This window comes from Anolis sagrei, chromosome 2 (genome assembly GCF_037176765.1).
Source record: "Anolis sagrei isolate rAnoSag1 chromosome 2, rAnoSag1.mat, whole genome shotgun sequence".
NCBI classification, from domain to species: Eukaryota; Metazoa; Chordata; class Lepidosauria; order Squamata; family Dactyloidae; genus Anolis; species Anolis sagrei.
The window spans coordinates 163,849,005-163,869,756 of record NC_090022.1 but is presented as its reverse complement, the minus strand read 5'-3'; the positions used below and the strand labels follow the sequence as shown (position 1 = coordinate 163,869,756).

The window sequence follows — 20,752 nt, the reverse complement described above, 5'->3', positions numbered from 1 at the left end:
GGCAACCAGTCAATTATATTACATTTCTAACAGAACAAAGCAAACAAACAGACAGAATACAAAATTTGTGAGTTTGGTAGTTGATTAAATGTCCTTTGACCAGTATCTGGCCACTTGGAGTGCTTCTGGTGTTGCTGCAAGAAGGTCCTCCATTGTGCATGTGGCAGGGCTCAGGTTGCATTGCAGCAGGTGGTCAGTGGTTTGCTCCTCTCCACACTCGCATGTTGAGGATTCCACTTTGTAGCCCCATTTCTGAAGGTTGGCTCTGCATCTCGTGGTGCCAGAGCGCAGTCTGTTCAGTGCCTTCCAAGTCGCCCAGTCTTCTGTGTGCCCAGGGGGGAGTCTCTCATTTGGTATCAGCCATTGATTGAGGTTCTGGGTTTGAGCCTGCCACTTTTGGACTCTCGCTTGCTGAGGTGTTCCAGCGAGTGTCTCTGTAGATCTTAGAAAACTATGTCTAGATTTAAGTCGTTGACGTACTGGCTGATACCCAAACAGGGGATGAGCTTGAGATGTCTCTGCCTTGATCCTTTCACTATTGGCTGCTACTTCCCGGCGGATGTCAGGTGGTGCAATACCGGCTAAGCAGTGTAATTTCTCCAGTGGTGTAGGGCGCAGACACCCCGTGATAATGCGGCATGTCTCATTAAGAGCCACATCCACTGTTTTAGCGTGGTGAGATGTGTTTCACACTGGGCATGCATACTCAGCAGCAGAGTAGCACAGCGCAAGGGCAGATGTCTTCACTGTATCTGGTTGTGATCCCCAGGTTGTGCCAGTCAGCTTTCGTATGATATTGTTTCTAGCACCCACTTTATGCTTGATATTCAGGCAGTGCTTCTTGTAGGTAAGAGCAAGGATAGCTTGTAGGTAAGGAAGGATAGCAAACACCTATGTGTTTGTTTTGTTGTCTGTGCTGCTGTATAGATTTCACCTCACTTTCTGTCCCCGGGATTACTGGATTTTGAAAAATGTGTCTTGTTGCGGAAACAAGGATTGGTGATAAAGGTTCAGTGGAGACACCTTTTCCCCATGATAATACCTTCCAGGAGTGAATTTTGCTTCCAAGGGATAGATTTATCTCACGTCCTGTTATTTATTTATTTGCTACATTTATATACCGCCCCACTCAGCCCAAGGGCGACTCGGAGCGGTTAACAATAGGCAGCAATTCAATGCCAGAGCAGATACAACAAAATAAGACAATCATTAATATTATAAAATACTAACCGCACTATAAAAACATAAAAGTCATACACAACATTTAAACCATTATCAAAGTGTCTCCGTCTCAAATCATTATCCAGTTGCATCATCAGTTGTCCATAATATCATATATCTATGCCATATTCGGGAAGGCCTGTTCGAAAAGTCAGGTTTTCACCATTTTTCAGAAGGACAGGAGGGAGGGGGCTGATCTTATCTCTCTAAACAGGGCATTCCACAGTCGAGGGGCCACCGCTGAGAAGGCCCTGTCTCTCGTCCCCACCAGACGCATCTGTGAGGAAGGCAAAAGCGAGAGCCGAGCTTCTCCAGAAGATCTTAGCATTCTAGATGGTTCGTATGGATACTTTTGGATAGGTAAGTTGGACCGAAACCATTTTGGGCTTCATAGGCTAAAGCCAGCACTTTGAATTGTGCCCAGAAGCAGATTGGCAGCCAGTGAAGCTGGCTGCCAATCCCTGTTCTTAACCCTGTTCTTAATTATGATGGTTGTAACTCTGGGACTGTCTGTAAGAACATTCATAGAATCATAGAATCATAGAGTTGGAAGAGACCTCCTGGGCCATCCAATCCAACCCCCTGCCAAGAAGCAGGAATATTGCATTCAAATCACCCCTGACAGATGGTCATCCAGCCTCTGTTTAAAAGCTTCCAAAGAAGGAGCCTCCACCACACTCCGGGGCAGAGAGTTCCACTGCTGAACAGCTCTCACAGTCAGGAAGTTCTTCCTAATGTTCAGATGGAATCTCCTTTCTTGTAGTTTGAAGCCATTGTTTCGCGTCCTGGTCTCCAGGGAAGCAGAAAACAAGCTTGCTCCTTCCTCCCTGTGGCTTCTTCAAACTTCTTCCTTGCTAGATTTCAAGAAAATATTGGTACAGTAACCTGTCTTGCTTTGGGACATGGTTTTCTATTGGGTCCTTCAGCCATAATATTTTTCATCTGGAACACGGTGTACAATTGAGACTAAATTTGTATTGCATGGCCTGTTGTCACTTCTATACATAAACCAGAAATTATGTAGGCGGGCCACTTTTGTGCAAATCCAACTGTGATAGTATATACAAGTATGCACTTTAAAGGATGTTGCAGAAGGAGGTATCCAATAGCTCCTTATGCAATACCCCTCATTTGTATGCACAATATCAGCCAGGTACTGCTCTGTCCTCTTGTGCGCTGATTGGGTGCTAGAGTGTACCCAGGTGGATTATGGGTGTCCTTGAAGTCTCAAAGGAAGAGTAGTAGTCTTATGTTAGAGATAAAGATTGCTCCTTGTTTCTTGGGTGTACAAGATAAAACATGGCCAGATGCATCCCACCAGGCATGTAGCTGTGTGTGTGTGTGGGGGGGGGGGGGGGGGTTGAGGGGCTTCACCCCCCCCCCCCCGAAATTCTCAGGGTGGTCCGTGAGAAGGCCTTACTGGTACATTATTTAAACTGTTATGTTTATTCATATCATGATCACTGTGCTGTCGCATGCTGGGCCTGTACATAAGACTGTAGACAGGACATAAATTCTGTGTGCCCAACGGGACGCCGGGGCTGCCTCAGATTAAAGGCCTTTGGATTTCCTTAAAACAGAGTCTTTAGATTGCTTAAAGGTTCAACAAAGTTCTTTATTAATGAAAACAAACAGGTACTTTAAGGCTTTCTTAACAGTCTATTGGCTCTCTCTCAAGCTTGTCCACAGGGAACAGGCACTGTAACTAATGGGGAAATCCTTAACTTCTAATCTGGGCAGTCTGTCTTTACCTCTGTTGGCGTGGAGCCCCTGCACCCGGTACCAACTGCTTCTGGCTTCCGCAAGTGACCCTTACCAAGCAGAGCTTTGTAGACTTCCAGGGGAAAAAGAATTCAGGTTTCCGTGATGGCTGACTGAAGTCCTTCAGCAAAGGAGCTTTAGGGCTGTATAACCCCGGTCAAGCTGTAGGCTATATATCTCCCCGGCCAAGCCGTGAGGCTGTATCTCCCCGGCCAAGCCATAGAAGACGAAAGACGAAGCTTTCTACAGGAGCTCTTGGTTTTATGTCCTGTGTGAAAGGCTTCTCTGTGTGGACTGAATTCAAAATGGCTCCTATTCCCTCTAAAACCCAAAAAGGGGGCGGGACCAGGGAACCTAACTATAATTGACAGGTGGCTTGCCCTATGATTGCAGCCAAAAGAAGCCACCTATCTGCAGAGTTCCTGAAACTTAGGACCATAACAAACATTCAATGCAAAGCAAACAAAATTGGAGATCCTGGTACAGCTGTACCTGCACAATCACCATGCTCAATATATCCCATATGCATGGGGCTATTGGGATAATGATACAAAGGTTTGCTAGTTTAGATCCTCAGCCCCCCTTGAATCAAACTCAGCCCCCCCCCAAATCAAACTCAGCACCCCCCAAATCAAAATCCTGGCTACGGGCCTGCACCCCATGGTTGATTGGTGACCCCGGAATTTGTTTGCCACAGTTATACAATTAGAGAAGGAGCCAGGGAGGAATGAGGCTGGATGCACCACACATACACACACAGGGGCAGCTCGTCCATTACGCGAAGTAAGCGGTCGCAGAACACTTTTTTTTGCCAGGGGCGCAGAGGCGCCTCTGTAAATGCCCCTCGACCGCCACTTGAGGAGCGCCCCCTCAGTTCACAATAGTCCTGGCAGTCCGGGGGGAGCCTTGGCTTTCTTGCCTCGCTGCCAGGCGATCCTCTTCCCAAAGGGGCCGGGCCCTTGAGCCTCGCCTAGCCCCTCTCGTTCCTGCTCCACCCGGCCACCGGGTGCGCGAGCAGAGCCGGTGCTCAATCGTTCTCAGTGTTTGATCCCTTCCCCATGACCGGCTCCCTTTCCCGATCCCCTGGCGCTCCACCCGCCTCCTCTCCTCTCCCCAATCCGCGGGTGGGCCAAGGGGTGGAGCCGCCGTGCCTGGCCCACTTCGGGTCCGGAGGCGTGTCTGAAGACCCCAGCGTGCGCACCAAAAGTCGCCTCTTCTCCTGACTTTTGGGACCAAGAGAGAGAGAGAGAGAGAGAGAGAGAGAGAGCCCCTCCAGCTGGAGGTATCTCCCACCTCCGCTCCCTCCTTTGTTTTTGCGCCTACCTTCAGGAAAGGTGGGCATCTCCACCTCTCTCTCTCTCTCTCTCTCTCTCTCTTGGTCCCAATGGCTGAGGAGATAGTCAGGAGAAGAGGTGACTTTTGGTGCACACGCTGGGGTCTACAGGCATGCCTCCGGACCCAAAGCGGGCCAGGCAATGGAACAAGTGCGGCAAGTGTAGTTACTGGGATGTATTGTTCACCTACAGTCAAAGAGCATTCTGAACTCCACCAATGATGGAATTGAACCAAATATGGCACACAGAACTCCCACGACGAACAGAAAATATATATCAAGGATTGGTTGGGGGGGGGGGGGTGCTAAAATACTGTTTGCTTACCGTTGAAAATTACCTAGGGCCGCCTCTGTACACACACCAAAATATCCACAAGTTTCTTCTCCTGTGAAGCTGCCAATAGTTCCAAAAGAGAAGGGTTGCAGATTTCTCACTGACTGTTCTAACCTCATTTTACATGTGTGGAACAAATGGAGAGGTGAGCAACAGATTGGCTCTGTTTTGGAACAAAGGCAAGGTGAGATGTCTAGCACTCTCTGCTCTAGGAGCTCAAAAATAAAACTCCTACGTGTATATACAAAGGGGCTTCTGGCTTCAAAATGTTCCATAGCTTCAGCCCCTTTAAACTGTCCTTGTCCACCCACAATGACTAGTACAAGTATGCTAATTAGGATTTGTGTTCCTCCAGAATAGTGCTGGATATTGGCCAGAGTTTGCAAAAGTGGCCATGATAGCTAAAGGATTCTGGGAATTGCCTTCTAAACAATTTCTGTAAGTTCTGCTAGTATGGTTTAGTCTAACAAAGGGCCTTTCCACACAGCCATACAACCCAAGATTTCAAGGCAGAAAATCGCTCAATATCGCCATTGATCTGGGTTATCTGAGTCCACACTGCCATATATTCCAGTTCAAAGCAGAAAATGTGGGATTTTATTCAGCTGCGTGGAAGGGTCCTCAGAGCCATCTTCCACCTCAGAATGAGTACACAGTTTCTGTTATGCAGATGGGATCATAACTGATATATGGGATGTAAAATGGTCCTTGGGTTACCTTGCAACTTTATGATTCTATTAGCCACCTCCTGCCACGTGTTGCTGTGGCCCAGTCTGTGTATATGTGTATATATGTGGTTTTGTGCATGTGTTGTAATGTATCTTGTATTTTGACTTTTAAGTCTCTTCCACTGTGTATTTCAGTGTTTTTATGAGTAATGATCACTTGTTGGCCTGATAGGTGTCTTGTGTCCAAATTTGGTGTCAATTCATCCAGTGGTTTTTGAGTTATGTTAATCCCACAAATGAACATTACATTTTTATTTATATAGATAACAGATTGGACATTCTTTGGAAGTCAGCGTGAAAGAGCAACATTCCTATTCGACTAGGGGTTTACAGGCCTTGAGAGTTGAAGGCAAAAAATATGAAATCTAATAATGACCTCTCCCTGACATGAGGAACACCACTTGAAGCTTCATCCATAGTTTCAGAGAGTATGCCGTTCAAATAAATAACACTTAATCAACATAATAAGCCCTCCACATTCACTGTGGTTAAAGCACAGTACACCAGTGAAAGTTTTTGTCATGTCAGAAGCGACTTGAGAAACTGCAAGTTGCTTCTGGTGTGAGAGAATTGGCAATCTGTAAGAATGTTGCCCAGGGGGCGCTTGGATGTTTTGATGTTTTTACCATCCTTGTGAGAGGCTTCTCTCATGTCCACGAATGAGGAGCTGGAGCTGATAGAGGGAGCTCATCCACGCTCTCCCCGGATTTGAACCTGCGACCTGTTGGTCTTCAGTCCTGCCAGCACAGAGGTTTAACCCACTGTGCTACTGGGGGCTCCACCAGTCAGGCCAGTAGCCAGGATTTTGATTTGGGGGGGGGGGGGCGAGGATCTACCCTAGCAAACCTTTTGAACCATTATCCCAATAACCCCATGCATAAGGGCCAGGCATGTAACTGGTGGGGGGGGGGGGCTTGGGGGGCTTCAGCCCCCCCCCCTTGAAATTCTCATGGTGGTTCGCGAAAAGGCCTTACTGGTACATTATTTAAACTGTTATGTTTATTCATATCATGATCTGATCACCATACTCAATATATCCCATATGCATGGGGGTATTGGGGCAACGATACAAAAGGTTTGCTAGGGTAGACCCTCTTTCCCTCAAATTCAGCCCCCCTCCCCCAAATCAAAATCCTGGCTACGGGCCTGATAAGGGATATATTGAGCATGGTGATCAGATCATGATATGAATAAACATAACAGTTTAAATAATGTACCAGTAAGGCCTTCTTGCGGACCACCCTGAGAATTTCGGGGGGGGGGGTGATGCCCCTTAAGCCCCCCTCTTCCCCGGCTACAGGCCTGCCACCAGTGAAAGTGAAAGACTGCAAACAAAGAAATGGCTGGGTTGTTGTAGGTTTTTCGAGCTATATGGCCATGTTCTAGAAGCATTCTCTCCTGACATTTTGCCTGCATCTATGGCAAGCATCCTCAGAGGTTATGAGTCTGTTGGAAACTAGGAAAAATGGGTTTATATAAAATTGAGTTTCCAACAGATCTCACAACCTCTGAGGAGGCTTGCCACAGATGCAGGCGAAACGTCAGGAGAGAATGCTTCTAGAACATGGCCATATAGCCTGAAAAACTTACAACCCAGTGATTCTGGCCACGAAAGTCTTCGACAATACAAAGAAATGGCTATTTTTTTTTATCTGAGAGAGAAACCATCTAGGATTAACATTGAAGGACCTAGAGAGAACATTTTAAATCAAATTGATAAGTCAAAACTGCAATTGTGGAGGGACGACTGCACCCTCTTACAGTTTCCAAGACCTTGTTTTCACCCTGAGGTCCTTTCTTTTCACCTGGAGAGCTAGACAAGACGATCGAGGCCCAGAAATCTGCAAATGCTTTATCTGACAGTGGTGTCCTTTCTTTGCTCATGTGAATAAAAAATGACAAGAGATAATGGTGAGAGAAAAGAAGCGTGTGAGCATCATACCTGTGGAAAGTGAGGTTTCTCTCAAATTAATTTCAGTGCCCCTTAGAAACTGCAGACAGAAGTCCTTTGTCCCACCCTGGTCATTCCACAGATATATAAACCCATTTTCCTACTTCCAACAGACCTCACTACCTCTGAGGATGCTTGCCATAGATGCAGGCGAAACGTCAGGAGAAAATGCCTCCAAACATGGCCACATAGCCCGGAAAAACCTACAACAACCTAGTGATTCTGGTCATGAAAGCCTTCGACAATACATTAAACTGTCATCTGTTGCCATTGTGCAACTGTAGCAAAGGAAATTAGTTGGCTGTGTTCTTGATAAGCAGACAAAGGGGGGGGGGGGATTGATAACCTTACCAAACCTATAAGTAAAAGTTAGATTGAGAATAAATATTACAAAAGTTCTTCTCAAATCTGACGTTAGTCTGGGTGAATGCTTTAAGGTTTAGAAAGGCAATTGGCAGAGTACAAAATACAGCACTTTGGAAGCATCGTTCCTTTCTTAATATCTTATGTGTAGTCCTTGAAATGTGCTGGCAGCTCAGCCAGCGCATTTCAAAGCAAGTCTCTTTCCTTTTAGTGCCAGTGATATATGTGGGAGGTGTGGGTTTGGAGGAGAAAAGTAGGCACAAACAAGAAAGTGTTGGGCCATGATAAGGCTGCCGAAATGTGCTTCTCTTGCACAAGAGTTGTTTATTCCAACCACTTGTGCTTCTTGAAAACATCATCACAGAGATATTGAAGTCACAGGCTCTTATCTGATCTTTCCTTCCATTTGGCTGTTATTTAGCTTTACACACACAAACACACTCTTCCTCGAATATAACTTTACCCGATCTCTTTCAAACATGAGTTTTATTTATTTATTTATTTGGTTTTATTTATTACATTAATAATTTTTCTATTATTACAATTATTATTTTACTCTATTAATATTATTACATTAAAATTATTTTACTCTTAATATTATTTTTATTACATTTTAATTAATTAATTAATTAATTAATTTTATTTAGAACTTTTATATACCGGTCTTCTTACCTCCGACGAGGGACTCAGGCCCGTTTACAACAGAGGAGTTCATACACAATCGTTAAAACATCACACTCTATAAAACTCTTTATAAAACACATTAAAATATAATCATATAATTACATAAGGCCAAGTCATCTGAATAAAATCATAATTCATCATCATCCGTCCGTGTGGTCAAGAGTTATTGATTCACTCATCAAATGCCAGGTTCCAAAGCCAGGTTTTCACCAATAACAATAATTTTACTTTATTGTTATTATTACATCTTGTCTCTTGCATATGTCATCAGTCGGGGACTGTCAGAACACAGACACCTTAAAAGGCCAGACTCAGAGTTAGTTCCAAAAAAGAGTTTATTGAAGCAAAGTAAAAGACTCAGAGACACTTAACTCAATGCCTCTGGTCAAAACTCGAAGGTAAAACCAGTCCTGGTTCAAAAGGGTAAACCAAAGTATAATCCGGATTATCCAGAAAAAAGAACCGAATCAAACATAGTACTCCGAAATCACCAAAAAGCATAGCACGCAAATGGTTAACAAAACAGAGAAGCTGTGCTGGAGCTCCAATTTTATTTGCTTTGTATTAAATGTTTGTTTGCAGTCCAAGGTTCCTGGGATTCTGCAGATAGGTGGCTTCCTTTGGTTGCAGTCGTAGGGCAAGTCACCTGTCCATCATTGTTAAGTTTGGTTCCGCCCCTTGCTCAGGGCAATTGGGAAGGTAAGGGAGCCATTTTTAGTTAGTCTCAGCAAGGAAAGCTAATGTATAGGATGTGTGCAAGCTTCCCCGTACAAAAGCTTCAACCCTTAAGACTTTCCGGGGGGAAACAGTCTTAAGAGCATCTAAGACTTTCCGGGGGAAAACAGTCTTAAGAGTCTCCAAAGATTTCCAGGAAAACAGCCCTAAAGACCAAAGAACTCCAGCTGGAGAACATCTAAGCCTTTACTGGTAGGTCCACTCGGTGCTTCGAGATGCAGTTCGACCCAGTAGCGGAGCCCACATCAGTAAGGGTTAGATTACAGTCAGCCTGGGAGAAGTTAAAAAGGGGATTTTCCATTTAAAATAAAGAAGAAGTTATTGAAGACAGTTGCCTGTCCTTCGTGGGCAAGATTAGGAAGTCACCAGTTGCATAAAGTTTGGAAGCATTTGTTTAGCTTTATTGAAGACAAGAGAAGTTTCTGTTTGATTGTTCGTTAATAAAGAACTTTGTTATACTTCACAAGCCATCTAAAGATCATTTGTAGTGGAAAACCTCTGAGAACTTCTCTTAGGGCCCCCTGGCTTCCTGCTGGGCAAGGGTTGCATGCCCTGTTCTAAAGACAATTATTTACAGGCCCAGAGCGCGACAGAACAGAAGCCGCAGGGAAGAAAGCGTAGACAAGCGAAGTCCAGGGTCATAGCAAGCAGAATCCGAAGTAGCGAAGTTCCAAAATCCACAGAAGCAGCGTCATAGTCAAGGGTCCAAGGTCAAGGAAGGGGAAAATCCATACTCACGAGAATCCAATCCAATCCGAGTCAAAAGCACACACGAACAGGAGGAGCAACCTGCAGATCCCAAATTTATATGCCGCCCTTCTCACCCTGAAGGGACTCTTAGCAGCTTACAAGATATATATACATACAATATATTATATTATTAGCATAGTGCAATATCAGTATTATATATCATTATATTGTACTATACCAATATATTGTAATATTATTAGTAATATTACATGTAATATAAAATATATAATTATACTAGATGTACCCGCCACACGTTGCTGTGGCCAACCTTCCCCCTATCTCCCCTTCTTTCCCTCCTTCCTTCACTCCCTGTTTCCTTCCTTCCTTCCCGTCTTTCCTTCTCTCCTTCCTTCCTTCTCTATCGCTTTCCTTCCTTCCCCCTTTTTCTTTCTCTTCTGCTGTCTCTCTTTTCTTCCTTCTCTCTTTCCTCCTTTCTTTCCCTCCCTCTTTCTCTACATCTTATCCCCTTCCTTCGCTCCCTCTTTCCTTCCTTCTTCCTTTTTCTCTTCTGCAGTCTCTCTTTTCTTCCTTCTCTCTTTCCATCTTTCCTTCCCTCCCTCTTTCTCTACATCTTCCCCCTTCCTTCGCTCCTTCTTTCCTTCCTTCTTTCCCTTTTTTCTTTCCTTCTCTCCTTCCTTCTCTAACTTGCCTTCCTCCGCCCTTTTTCTTTCCCTCCCTCTTTCTCTCCTTTCTTCCTTTTCTACCTCATTCCTTCCTTCTTTCTTTCCCTCCCTCTTTCTCTCCTTTCTTCCTTGACAGATTAGAAGGGGGCGTGGCTTGGAGGTAATGTGAGAAGGGTAAGAGGGAGGAGGGGAGGGGGATGGGTTTAAAAGGGGGCGTGGCTTGGAGGTAACGTGAGGAGGGTAAGAGGGAGGAGGGGAGGGGGATGGGTTTAGAAGGGGTGCCGCGTGTGTGTGTGTGCCGCGCGGGGGGGTGAGGGGGCGCACGTGTGTGTGTGCCACGCGGGGGGGTGAGGGGGCGCGCACGCGCATGTGTGTGTGCCGCATGGGGGGGTGAGGGGGCGCGCGCGTGCAGGTGTGTGTGCCGCGCCAGGTGGGTGAGGGGGCGCGCACGCGCATGTGTGTGTGTGTGTGTGTGTGCCGCGCCGGGGGGGGAGGGGGAGGGGCCATGTGTGCGCGCGCGTCGGGGAGCTTGCGCCAGTGCATGCTCAGTTATTTTGTGGTTGTTGTTGTGTGGTTTTGATTTCTGAGTGGATTAGTTTGTACCTAGTGGGTTGTCCTTGGGGCATGGCAATTTTGGTAGAGTTTTGTGGAGGGGTTTTAGAGTTTTGCTTCCCCGTTGGACGCCAGTAGGAAATTTATATATATAGATTATTGTATTATTATTATTATTATTATTATTATTATTATTATTATTATTATTATGTGTGTGCCGCATGGGGGGGTGAGGGGGCGCGCGCGTGCAGGTGTGTGTGCCGCGCCAGGTGGGTGAGGGGGCGCGCGCGCATGTGTGTGTGTGTGTGTGCCGCGCCGGGGGGGGGGGAGGGGGAGGGGCCATGTGTGCGCGCGCGTCGGGGAGCTTGCGCTAGTGCGCATGCTCAGTTATTTTGCCTTTTTTTGTGGTTGTTGTTGTGTGGTTTTGATTTCTGAGTGGATTAGTTTGTACCTAGTGGGTTGTCCTTGGGGCATGGCAATTTTGGTAGAGTTTTGTGGAGGGGTTTTAGAGTTTTGCTTCCCCGTTGGACGCCAGTAGGAAATTTATATATATAGATGATTGTATTATTATTATTATTATTATTATTATTATTATTATTATTATTATTCCCTCCTAATCCACTTACCCTCGAGGAGACAGGACACATTGTTCTTAAGGCAGATCCCCCCCCCCCCTTCCTCTGGGCTGCTCTCCGTTCCTCCCAATTTCATTACTCTCAGTTGCAGAAGTCTGAAACTTTAAAAGTTAGCAGTAGTGCAATTCCAAAAGACAAGATTACTATGAAGGAGGAATTACAGGAAAAAAGAAGTGGTGATGAAATATCGGTATTTCTAATTATCAAATTAATGTAAACATTACCATGCTCATGAAGCAGGGTTCTGGGAGAGAAATGTCAATGTTTGGTAGGAGACTGCCCATAGGAGCACCCCTTAATCCACATAAGGGCCAGGGCTTCCAAGTTCTCAGTGTCTATGCCAGAGTTTTTAAGGTTGGCTTTGAGCCCGTCTTTAAATCTCTTTTCCTGTCCACCCACATTCTGTTTTCCGTTCTTGAGTTCGGAGTAGAGCAACTGCTTTGGGAGACGGTGGTCAGGCATCCGGACAACATGGCCGGTCCAGCGGAGTTGATGGCGGAGGACCATCGCTTCAATGCTGGTGGTCTTTGCTTCTCCACCACACTCTGAGGCAGAGAATTCCGCTGCTGAACAGCTCTTACGATCAATAATTAAAAAAATTAAAATAATTTAAAAAAAAGAAATGGAGATGAGCACCAACCCTCAGAGTTGGACACAGCTGGACTTAATGTCAGGGGAAAACCTTTACCTTTACATTTACCTATGAGCTGGTTGTATTATACGGCATTGTATATTGCCATTATATGTTGTTGGCCGCACTGAGTCCTCATCGGGGAGATAGGGTGGGATACAAATAAGGTTTATTATTATTATTATTATTATTATTATTATTATTATTTATTGCAATATATGGAGGGTGGCAACCTGGCCCACTCTGCATTTGAAATCAAAATAGTAGGAAATAGTTCTTTTGGAAATGTAAGTTTAATTCCTGGCATGTCTTCAAATGCTATAAGATTGTAACAGTATTCTTCCCCATTTGGCATACATTTATTTATTTATTTACGACATTTATATGCCGCCCTTCTCACCCCGAAGGGGACTCAGAGCGGCTTACAAGGTGTATATACATACAATATATTATTAACATAGTACAATAATACATACACACACACACACACACACACACATATAAAGTGGGAAAACAAAGCCCAACAAACATGACATTTCATAGACTAAAATGTTTATTATTACAATATTTAGATACATGTAGTACCAGTTAAATGCCTCAAGTTGCCAGAGTGGTATACACAACCCAGATACCAACTCTGGTTGCGATATTACAGGATTAAATAATGTCATCCACAGTTTCAGGGGTTCATAGACATACTCATCTTCCATCAATTGTCTGTCAGGTTCTACTTCATTTGATAAAAAGAGAGAGTCTCTACCCGAAAGAAAATATGGACACAAATATGATCTTTTAGTGGTAAAAAAAAACAACTGTGAGAAGACTTCATTAACCAGGACACACTGTCTCTGATCTCAGAGTGACGTTCCTTGAGAAAAGGAACCTCAAAACCAGAAATCATTCAGCCCTAAATTGCTGAGCTATCATTCATTCTATTGTCTGTGGTGTGAACAAAGGGTGTCAATAACAACATGCAGTTGATTTCTAAGGGTTTTTAAAATCAGCTACATGTATTTATCAGCCAACCAGCAAAATAATGTGCATGTTATCTCTGATAAAGACTTTTTAGGTAGGGCCACTGTTAAGGTTATTATCATTGCCAGTGCATTTCATATGCTACTCTGCTGCTGAGTATGCATGCCCAGTGTGGAACACATCTCACCACGCTAAAACAGTAGATGAGACATGCCACATTATCATGGGGTGTCTGTGCCCTACACAACTGGAGAAATTACACTGTTTAGCGGGTATTGCACCACCTGACATCCACCGGGAAGTAGCAGCCAATAGTGAAAGGACCAAGGCAGAGACATCACCAGCTCATCCCTTGTTTGGGTATCAGCCAGCACGCCAACGACTTAAATCAAGACATAGCTTTCTAAGATCTATCGCGACACTCACTGGAACATCTCAGCAAGCGAGAGTCCAAAAGTGGCAGGCTCAAACCCAGAACCTCAATCAATGGCTGATACCAAATGAGAGACTCCCTCAAGGGCACACAGAAAACTGGGCGACTTGGAAGGCGCTGAACAGACTGCGCTCTGGCACCACGAGATGCAGAGCCAACCTCAAGAAATGGGGCTACAAAGTGGAATCCATGACATGCGAGTGTGGAGAAGAGCAAACTACAGACCATCTGCTGCAATCAGGCCCGTAGCCAGGATTTCGTTTCGGGGGGGGGGGGGTGAACTTTTTCGGGGGGGGGGGAGGTTCGGAGGGGGCTGAGTTTCAGGGGGGGGCTGAGTCTGAGTGAAAGAGGGTCTAGCCTAGCAAACCTTTTGTATCATTACCCCAATACTCCCATGCATATAGGATATATTGAGTATGGTGATCAGACCACTCTCCAACATTAGTACCAAAAGAGTTACGAATTAGTTTTTGGTCATCTTTAGATTTGGTTTGGTCATTTGGAGTGCTGATTCAGAAGACTGCATTGGATAGACCACATCAGCTCTAGTTCCTGCTACAGAACATATGCCTTCCTGGAGTTGCCATCTGCTCGCCCATAGAAAACAATCCAGACCTGATGTGGTAGTAGTAATCCTTCGTGGGTAGTCAGCCTCTTTATCATCTCTACTAATATGGTTGTCTTTTAAGGCTGTTTTTTGTATGTTTACAACTACATAGTAATCATTTTAGTTTGGGGAAAAAGATAGGAAGAACTTGGTTTCCATGTATTGTCGAAGGCTTTCATGGCTGAAGTCACTGGCTTGTTGTAGGTTTTTCGGGCTGTATGGCCATGTTCTTGAAGTATTCTCTCCTGACGTTTCACCTACATCTCACAACCTCTGAGGATGCCTGCCATAGATGCAGGTGAAATGTCAGGAGAGAATGCTTCAAGGGCATAGCCATACAGCCCAAAAAACCTACAACAACCAAATTTGGTTTCCCCTCTCACCTTTCCCTTGTGCGATGTATGAGCATAATATCTCCTAAACCACAAAGATTCTCATCAACCCAAGGTTTTTCTGCACTCAAAAAACACATTTTTCAACCATGTTTTGAATATATATTTGAAATATTATTTTTCTCTCTAGCAGATATATCAACTCCACCCCTGGGGATTTACTTCTTTGTCCTGGGGCCTCATGCCTGGGCTATTAAGAGATTAAGGAGCTGACAGGTGATGGACAACCTTCTGTTTAGAGGACTTTGACCAAAAGCAGGGCTCCGAGGAATAGTGAGGGGGTGATTGGGGCAGAGGAGCAGAGGCTTCTGGGTTCTGCAATGAAGAAGGTAGATCTGTGTTAGGCAGGGCTGGCCTGAAGGAGCCCATTGTTTCTAAATGAGTCAAGGTCGGAGAAGGAAGTGGAGACTCCAAGGAGACACTTTGAGCCTGGATTCCCAAGGACCAAGAGGGGGAGGGTGGAAATGAGGGTGCCAGGAGATTTGGGCTGAACTCTGGGTCCAAACCAAGGAGTGATGGGTAGCGTCTTTCTGGGCTAGGAGATGAAAGGTTTGGGGTACTGGAAGAAGAGGTGGGGCATGAAGTGCTGGAGAGCATCTTGGTGCCACAGTTCTTGAAAGAAACTGCACGTTGTGGGGCAGTTTTGTGACTAGCCTGTGCAATCCCTAAGACTGGGGCTTTGGTGGCTCCTTTCTTGTGGCACAGGAGGAAGTCATGAGGACCAGTAGGATTCATGGCGTAGAAAACGTTGGCCCCACCAGGAATCAGCAGTTCTTATGATGAAAAAGAGAAAGAGAAAGAAAGATGTGAGGACTCCTGGCATTGCTTTCACATCTTCACCACCACTCTGAGCCCATGTCCCTTTTTCTCACCTTGGCCATCTTCTAAAAGCTGTAGGAGTTGGTAGTCGCCTGGGGTGTCCCCTTCTAGGTCCCCTTCTAGGTTGTGTTTCTGCAAGGCACGCTGAACTACAGCTGTGGTCTTGTCTTGGCTGGTGATCTGTGGAGACAATTTAGAGTTATGGCAGTGGAGCAATCCAGTGTCAAACACATTCATGAGACCAAATAAGACAACTACAGTTGTCCCCCTCACTTCTGCAGAACATGCATTCATGATTTTACAGTCATTTTAAAGGATCTTGTGTTTTGATTATGTGTTTTAGCAATGAGAGACAGGTAAGAAAGATTATTATTATTATTATTATTATTTGAAACACAGAAAATGAGTCCACAGCAGACACTCTGCTGGCTGTTGTATTGGATCACACGCCAGACACTTCCCAAGTGTTTAGGACTGTGTGATGTATCCGTGAATAATGCATTCAGATCCCAGTAAGGTGGCTTTCTGTAGCTGGCAGATGGTAATTTTGTCAGTGCCAATTGTGTTTAAGTGCAGGCCAAGGTCTTTAGGCACTGCACCCAATGTGCTGATCACCACTGGGACCACCTTGACTGGCTTGTGCCAGAGACTTTGCAGTTCGATCTTTAAATCCTCATATCATGGGTAGGAAAAGAGATTTAAAGATGGGCTCAAAGCCAACCTTAAAAACTCTGGCATAGACACTGAGAACTTGAGCACTACAGCTGGAGGTCAGCTGTGACCAGCAGTGCTGCAGAATTTGAAGAGGCATGAATGGAGGGTGAAAGAGAGAACCCTGACCGAGACTGCCTTCCACCTGGACACCAATGCCCTCACTGCTGGAGAAGATGCAGATCAAGAATTGGGCTCCACAGTCACCTACGGACCCACCAGAATACTGATCCTGGAAGACTATCCTGCTTGGCCAACGAGGGATTGCCTAAGTAAGTAAGTAAGTAAGTAAGTAAGGTTCCAATTAATCATCTGAGCAAAGGTGTTATGCCTCTGCTTCTTCTTCTTCTTCTTCTTCTTCTTCTTCTTCTTCTTAGAATTATTAGAATTAGAATTTGCAGAATAATGTATTTGCTGCTGCCTCTGCCGCTGCCCTCTACACAAATGAAAAAAAAATCTTTCAAGGCTATCCAAGTCCTCTTGCACAATTCCTGGAAGATCTAGAAATGCCTTGAGATGTGTCCTCTTAAGTAAAAAAAAAGTATAAGTTTTATTTAGATTCACATTTGTCCCCATTTTTGAGGGGACCCTGTGCTCTTAAGCCTGAAAATATAGAGGGAGTACTGTAATGGAGACTAATTCCTGTGACACTGCATGCCAAATGGAAGCCCAGTCCAAACTTGAAAGCTTTCCTTCTCTATGGTCATAATCTGAATCTTACATATACATGTTGCTATTTATATTTTTATATATTTTGTTTTAATATTATACTCAATTGAGTCCTTCTGTGCAGGAAATACTCAAACTGTGGCAAACCTCTAGACCAGGGGTCCTCAAACTAAGGCCCGGGGCCCAGATACGAGCTTCCAAGGTCATTTACCCGGCCCTCACTCAGGGTCAACCTAAGTCTGAAACGACTTGAAACCTCACAACAACAACAACAATCCTATCTAATCAGCAAAGGCAGGTCCTATCTCATCAGCAAAAGCTCTCAATCCCACTTATCAACTCACCACAATGCTGCGATAAAGGTTGCCATTGCCATGCTCATTGTCCATACTGACACGGATGATGCGTGCTTCTGACCCTCTCTGCTTCAAGGTGGGGGACGGCAGAGGCACCTCAAACACAGGGTAGGCTCTGGTCTGAGATGCAGGTAGGTTCTGGGAAAGGGAAGAGGAATAGATGACATCAGGAGATGAGATCTTTGTTTTCTGGTATACTTATTATGCAATAAGCACAGAACTGCTTACAGAAAGAGGAGGCCATGGATTTGATATGCTGGTCTCATTACCACACAGAAGCTGAAAGGCTGTAAAATCCTCGGCCAAGCTATGGGGCCTTTTCTCCCCGGCCAAGCTGTAAGGCTGTATATCTCCTGGCCAAGCCATAGAAGACGAAGCTTTCTACAGGAGCTCCTGCATGAAAGGCTTCTCTGTGTGGCTTCTCATTATGTCCTGCATGAAAGGCTTCTCTGTGTGGACTAACCCAAAATGGCTCCTATTCCTTCCAAAACCCAAAAAGGGGGCAGGACCAGGGAACCTAACAATAATTGACAGGTGGCTTGCCCTATGATTGCAGTCAAAAGAAGCCACCTATCTGCAGAGTCCCTGAAACTTAGGACTACAACAAACATTCAATGCAAAGCAAACAAAATTGGAGCTCCTGGTACAGCTGTACCTGCACAAACATAAACTAGTTTGTTCAAATAAGGCCACCGAGTATGCATCCTAGAGAGTCTTTATAACTTAATAGGTGTGGTAGGCTTTCTGTATTAACGGATTCAACCATCCATGGCTTAAAAGCTTGATTTTGCCATTTTTATAAGGGGCATAATTGTATATAACACTATGTAACATGATTTTTGTTCCTGGGTTATAAATGTCATTTCCTAATTGGTTCTATCATAAAAACATGGAAAAAGTTTGTTAAACTACAAAAACCGTTTTTTGCGGGACATCCTGCAGCACATTTTCTTTAATCTGGATTATATGAGTCTCCACTGCCATATAATCTGGGATAAGCAGATAATCTGGGATCAGATCCTGGAATATAGGGGCAGTGTGGAAAGGGCCTCAGAATCTCAACCACTTCAACATAATTTGTGGTGGCCACAAAAACCAAGTTTCTGGAGAATAACAACTACTTGACAGATTAGAGAGATGGGCCAAAACTAACAAAATGAAGTTCAACAGTGACAAATGCAAGATACTCCACTTTGGCAGAAAAAATGAAATGCAAAGATACAGAATGGGGGACGCCTGGCTCGAGAGCAGTACGTGTGAAAAAGATCTTGGAGTCCTCGTGGACAACAAGTTAAACATGAGCCAACAATGTGATGTGGCGGCAAAAAAAGCCAATGGGATTTTGGCCTGCATCAATAGGAGCATAGTGTCTAGATCCAGGGAAGTCATGCTACCCCTCTATTCCGCTTTAGTTAGACCACACCTGGAATATTGTGTCCAATTCTGGGCACCACAATTCAAGAGAGATATTGACAAGCTGGAATGTGTCCAGAGGAGGGCGACTAAAATGATCAAGGGTCTGGAGAACAAGCCCTATGAGGAGCGGCTTAGGGAACTGGGCATGTTTAGCCTGAAGAAGAGAAGGCTGAGAGGAGATATGATAGCCATGTATAAATATGTGAGAGGAAGCCACAGGGAGGAGGGAGCAAGCTTGTTTTCTGCTTCCTTGGAGACTAGGACACGGAACAATGGCTTCAAACTACAAGAGAGGAGATTCCATCTGAACATTAGGAAGAACTTCCTGACTGTGAGAGCCGTTCAGCAGTGGAACTCTCTGCCCCGGAGTGTGGTGGAGGCTCCTTCTTTGGAAGCTTTTAAGCAGAGGCTGGATGGCCATCTGTCAGGGGTGATTTGAATGCAATATTCCTGCTTCTTGGCAGGGGGTTGGACTGGATGGCCCATGAGGTCTCTTCCAACTCTTTGATTCTATGATTCTATGATTCTAAGTACGGCATATTTAAACAGGAAATAACACTTTCAAACCAGGAACAGATTTTTTTCCAAATTATATTACATAGTGTAATGAGACCTAAGATCAATGTGTTTTGGTTCTGGAATCAAACCTCAGCTGACACTATCCCAGAAGTGAATCCCTGAATAGGGTTGTAGCCATGATTTGCGGATAAGTATTACCAGCTTTTTTAGTATGCATCCCAGATTTGATACTGCTGAAATTAAAATGTTTCTTGCCTTAATCCGTACAGGAGAAAGCCTAGTGACAAATCACTTTATTACTAAATCATACCCGTACCATTCCTGTTTCTCATAATTCAATATTGGAGGAAAATATACTGAAAAACTCTCATAGTGGTGGTGTGTATAGTTTCTTTTAACTTAAATAGTTGTGTGAAATCAGTTCATTTCCAAGACACTTTATGTAGCAAAAAATTGAACCGGCCGACCACACTGATGCTGTATTTTGGCATTGACTAAGGAAATTACATTAGTAATGCTCATGAGATTGTGCCTACTCATTGCAATCACTCGCCTTTTGCTCCATCACCATTACAAATGTAATAGCTCGTAATAAAAGTGTGAAATTTCTTTGATAGTAGTGCCCTCTCATAGAATCATAGAATCAAAGAGTTGGAAGAGACCTCATGGGCCATCCAGTCCAACCCCCTGCCAAGAAGCAGGAATATTGCATTCAAATCACCCCTGACAGATGGCCATCCAGCCTCTGTTTAAAAGCTTCCAAAGAAGGAGCCTCCACCACATTCCAGGGCAGAGAGTTCCACTGCTGAACGGCTCTCACAGTCAGGAAGTTCTTCCTCATGTTCAGATGGAATCTCCTCTCTTGTAGTTTGAAGCCATTGTTTCGCGTCCTAGTCTCCAAGGAAGCAGAAAACAAGCTTGCTCCCTCTTCCCTGTGGCTTCCTCTCACATATTTATACATGGCTATCATATCTCCTCTCAGCCTTCTCTTCTTCATGCTAAACATGGCCAGCTCTTTAAGCCGCTCCTCATAGGGCTTGTTCTCCAGACCCTTGATCATTTTAGTCACCCTCCTCTGGACACATTCCAGCTTGTCAATATCTCTCTTCAAGTGTGGTGCCCAGAATTGGACACAATATTCCAAGTGTGGTCTAACCAAAGCAGAATACAGGGGTAGCATTACTTCCCTAGATCTAGACACTATGCTCCTGTTGATGCAGGCCAAAATCCCATTGGCTTTTTTTGCCGCCACATCACATTGTTGGCTCATGATTAACTTGCTGTCCATGAGGACTCCAAGATCTCATGAAAATCCTTCCTGAAGAAGGCACAAGTGACCTTGGTCTTCTGGATAATATATTGGAAGAGCTCTGCCAAGACAGCTACTGTGTTAGACAGCCTGCCCCTTTTCCTTTTACAGTGACATGCTGACTCTTTTTTTAATACTACTTTTGTGTTGCCATGCACTTGTTATTGCATGCACTTGTACCTGTGAATTTCCAAATTAGAGGCCAGTTTGAGGGCGCTCCATGCAGTCATGCTGGCCACATGACC

At 44.7% G+C, this 20,752-nt stretch overlaps 1 protein-coding gene across 1 annotated transcript in view; it reads right to left on the bottom strand.

Annotated features, from left to right (window-relative positions):
• Positions 1-14,629: 14,629 nt before the first annotated feature.
• RGL3 (ral guanine nucleotide dissociation stimulator like 3) overlaps positions 14,630-20,752 on the bottom strand; it is a 40,475-nt gene continuing 34,352 nt past the window's right edge. The window contains exons 15-17 of the mRNA XM_060759777.2: positions 17,252-17,401; positions 15,581-15,707; positions 14,630-15,481 (exon numbers count right to left, since the gene is read on the bottom strand). Coding sequence (XP_060615760.2) covers positions 14,910-15,481; positions 15,581-15,707; positions 17,252-17,401 — 849 coding nt within the window. The 3' untranslated portion in view covers positions 14,630-14,909. The remainder of the gene's footprint in view (positions 15,482-15,580; positions 15,708-17,251; positions 17,402-20,752) is intronic.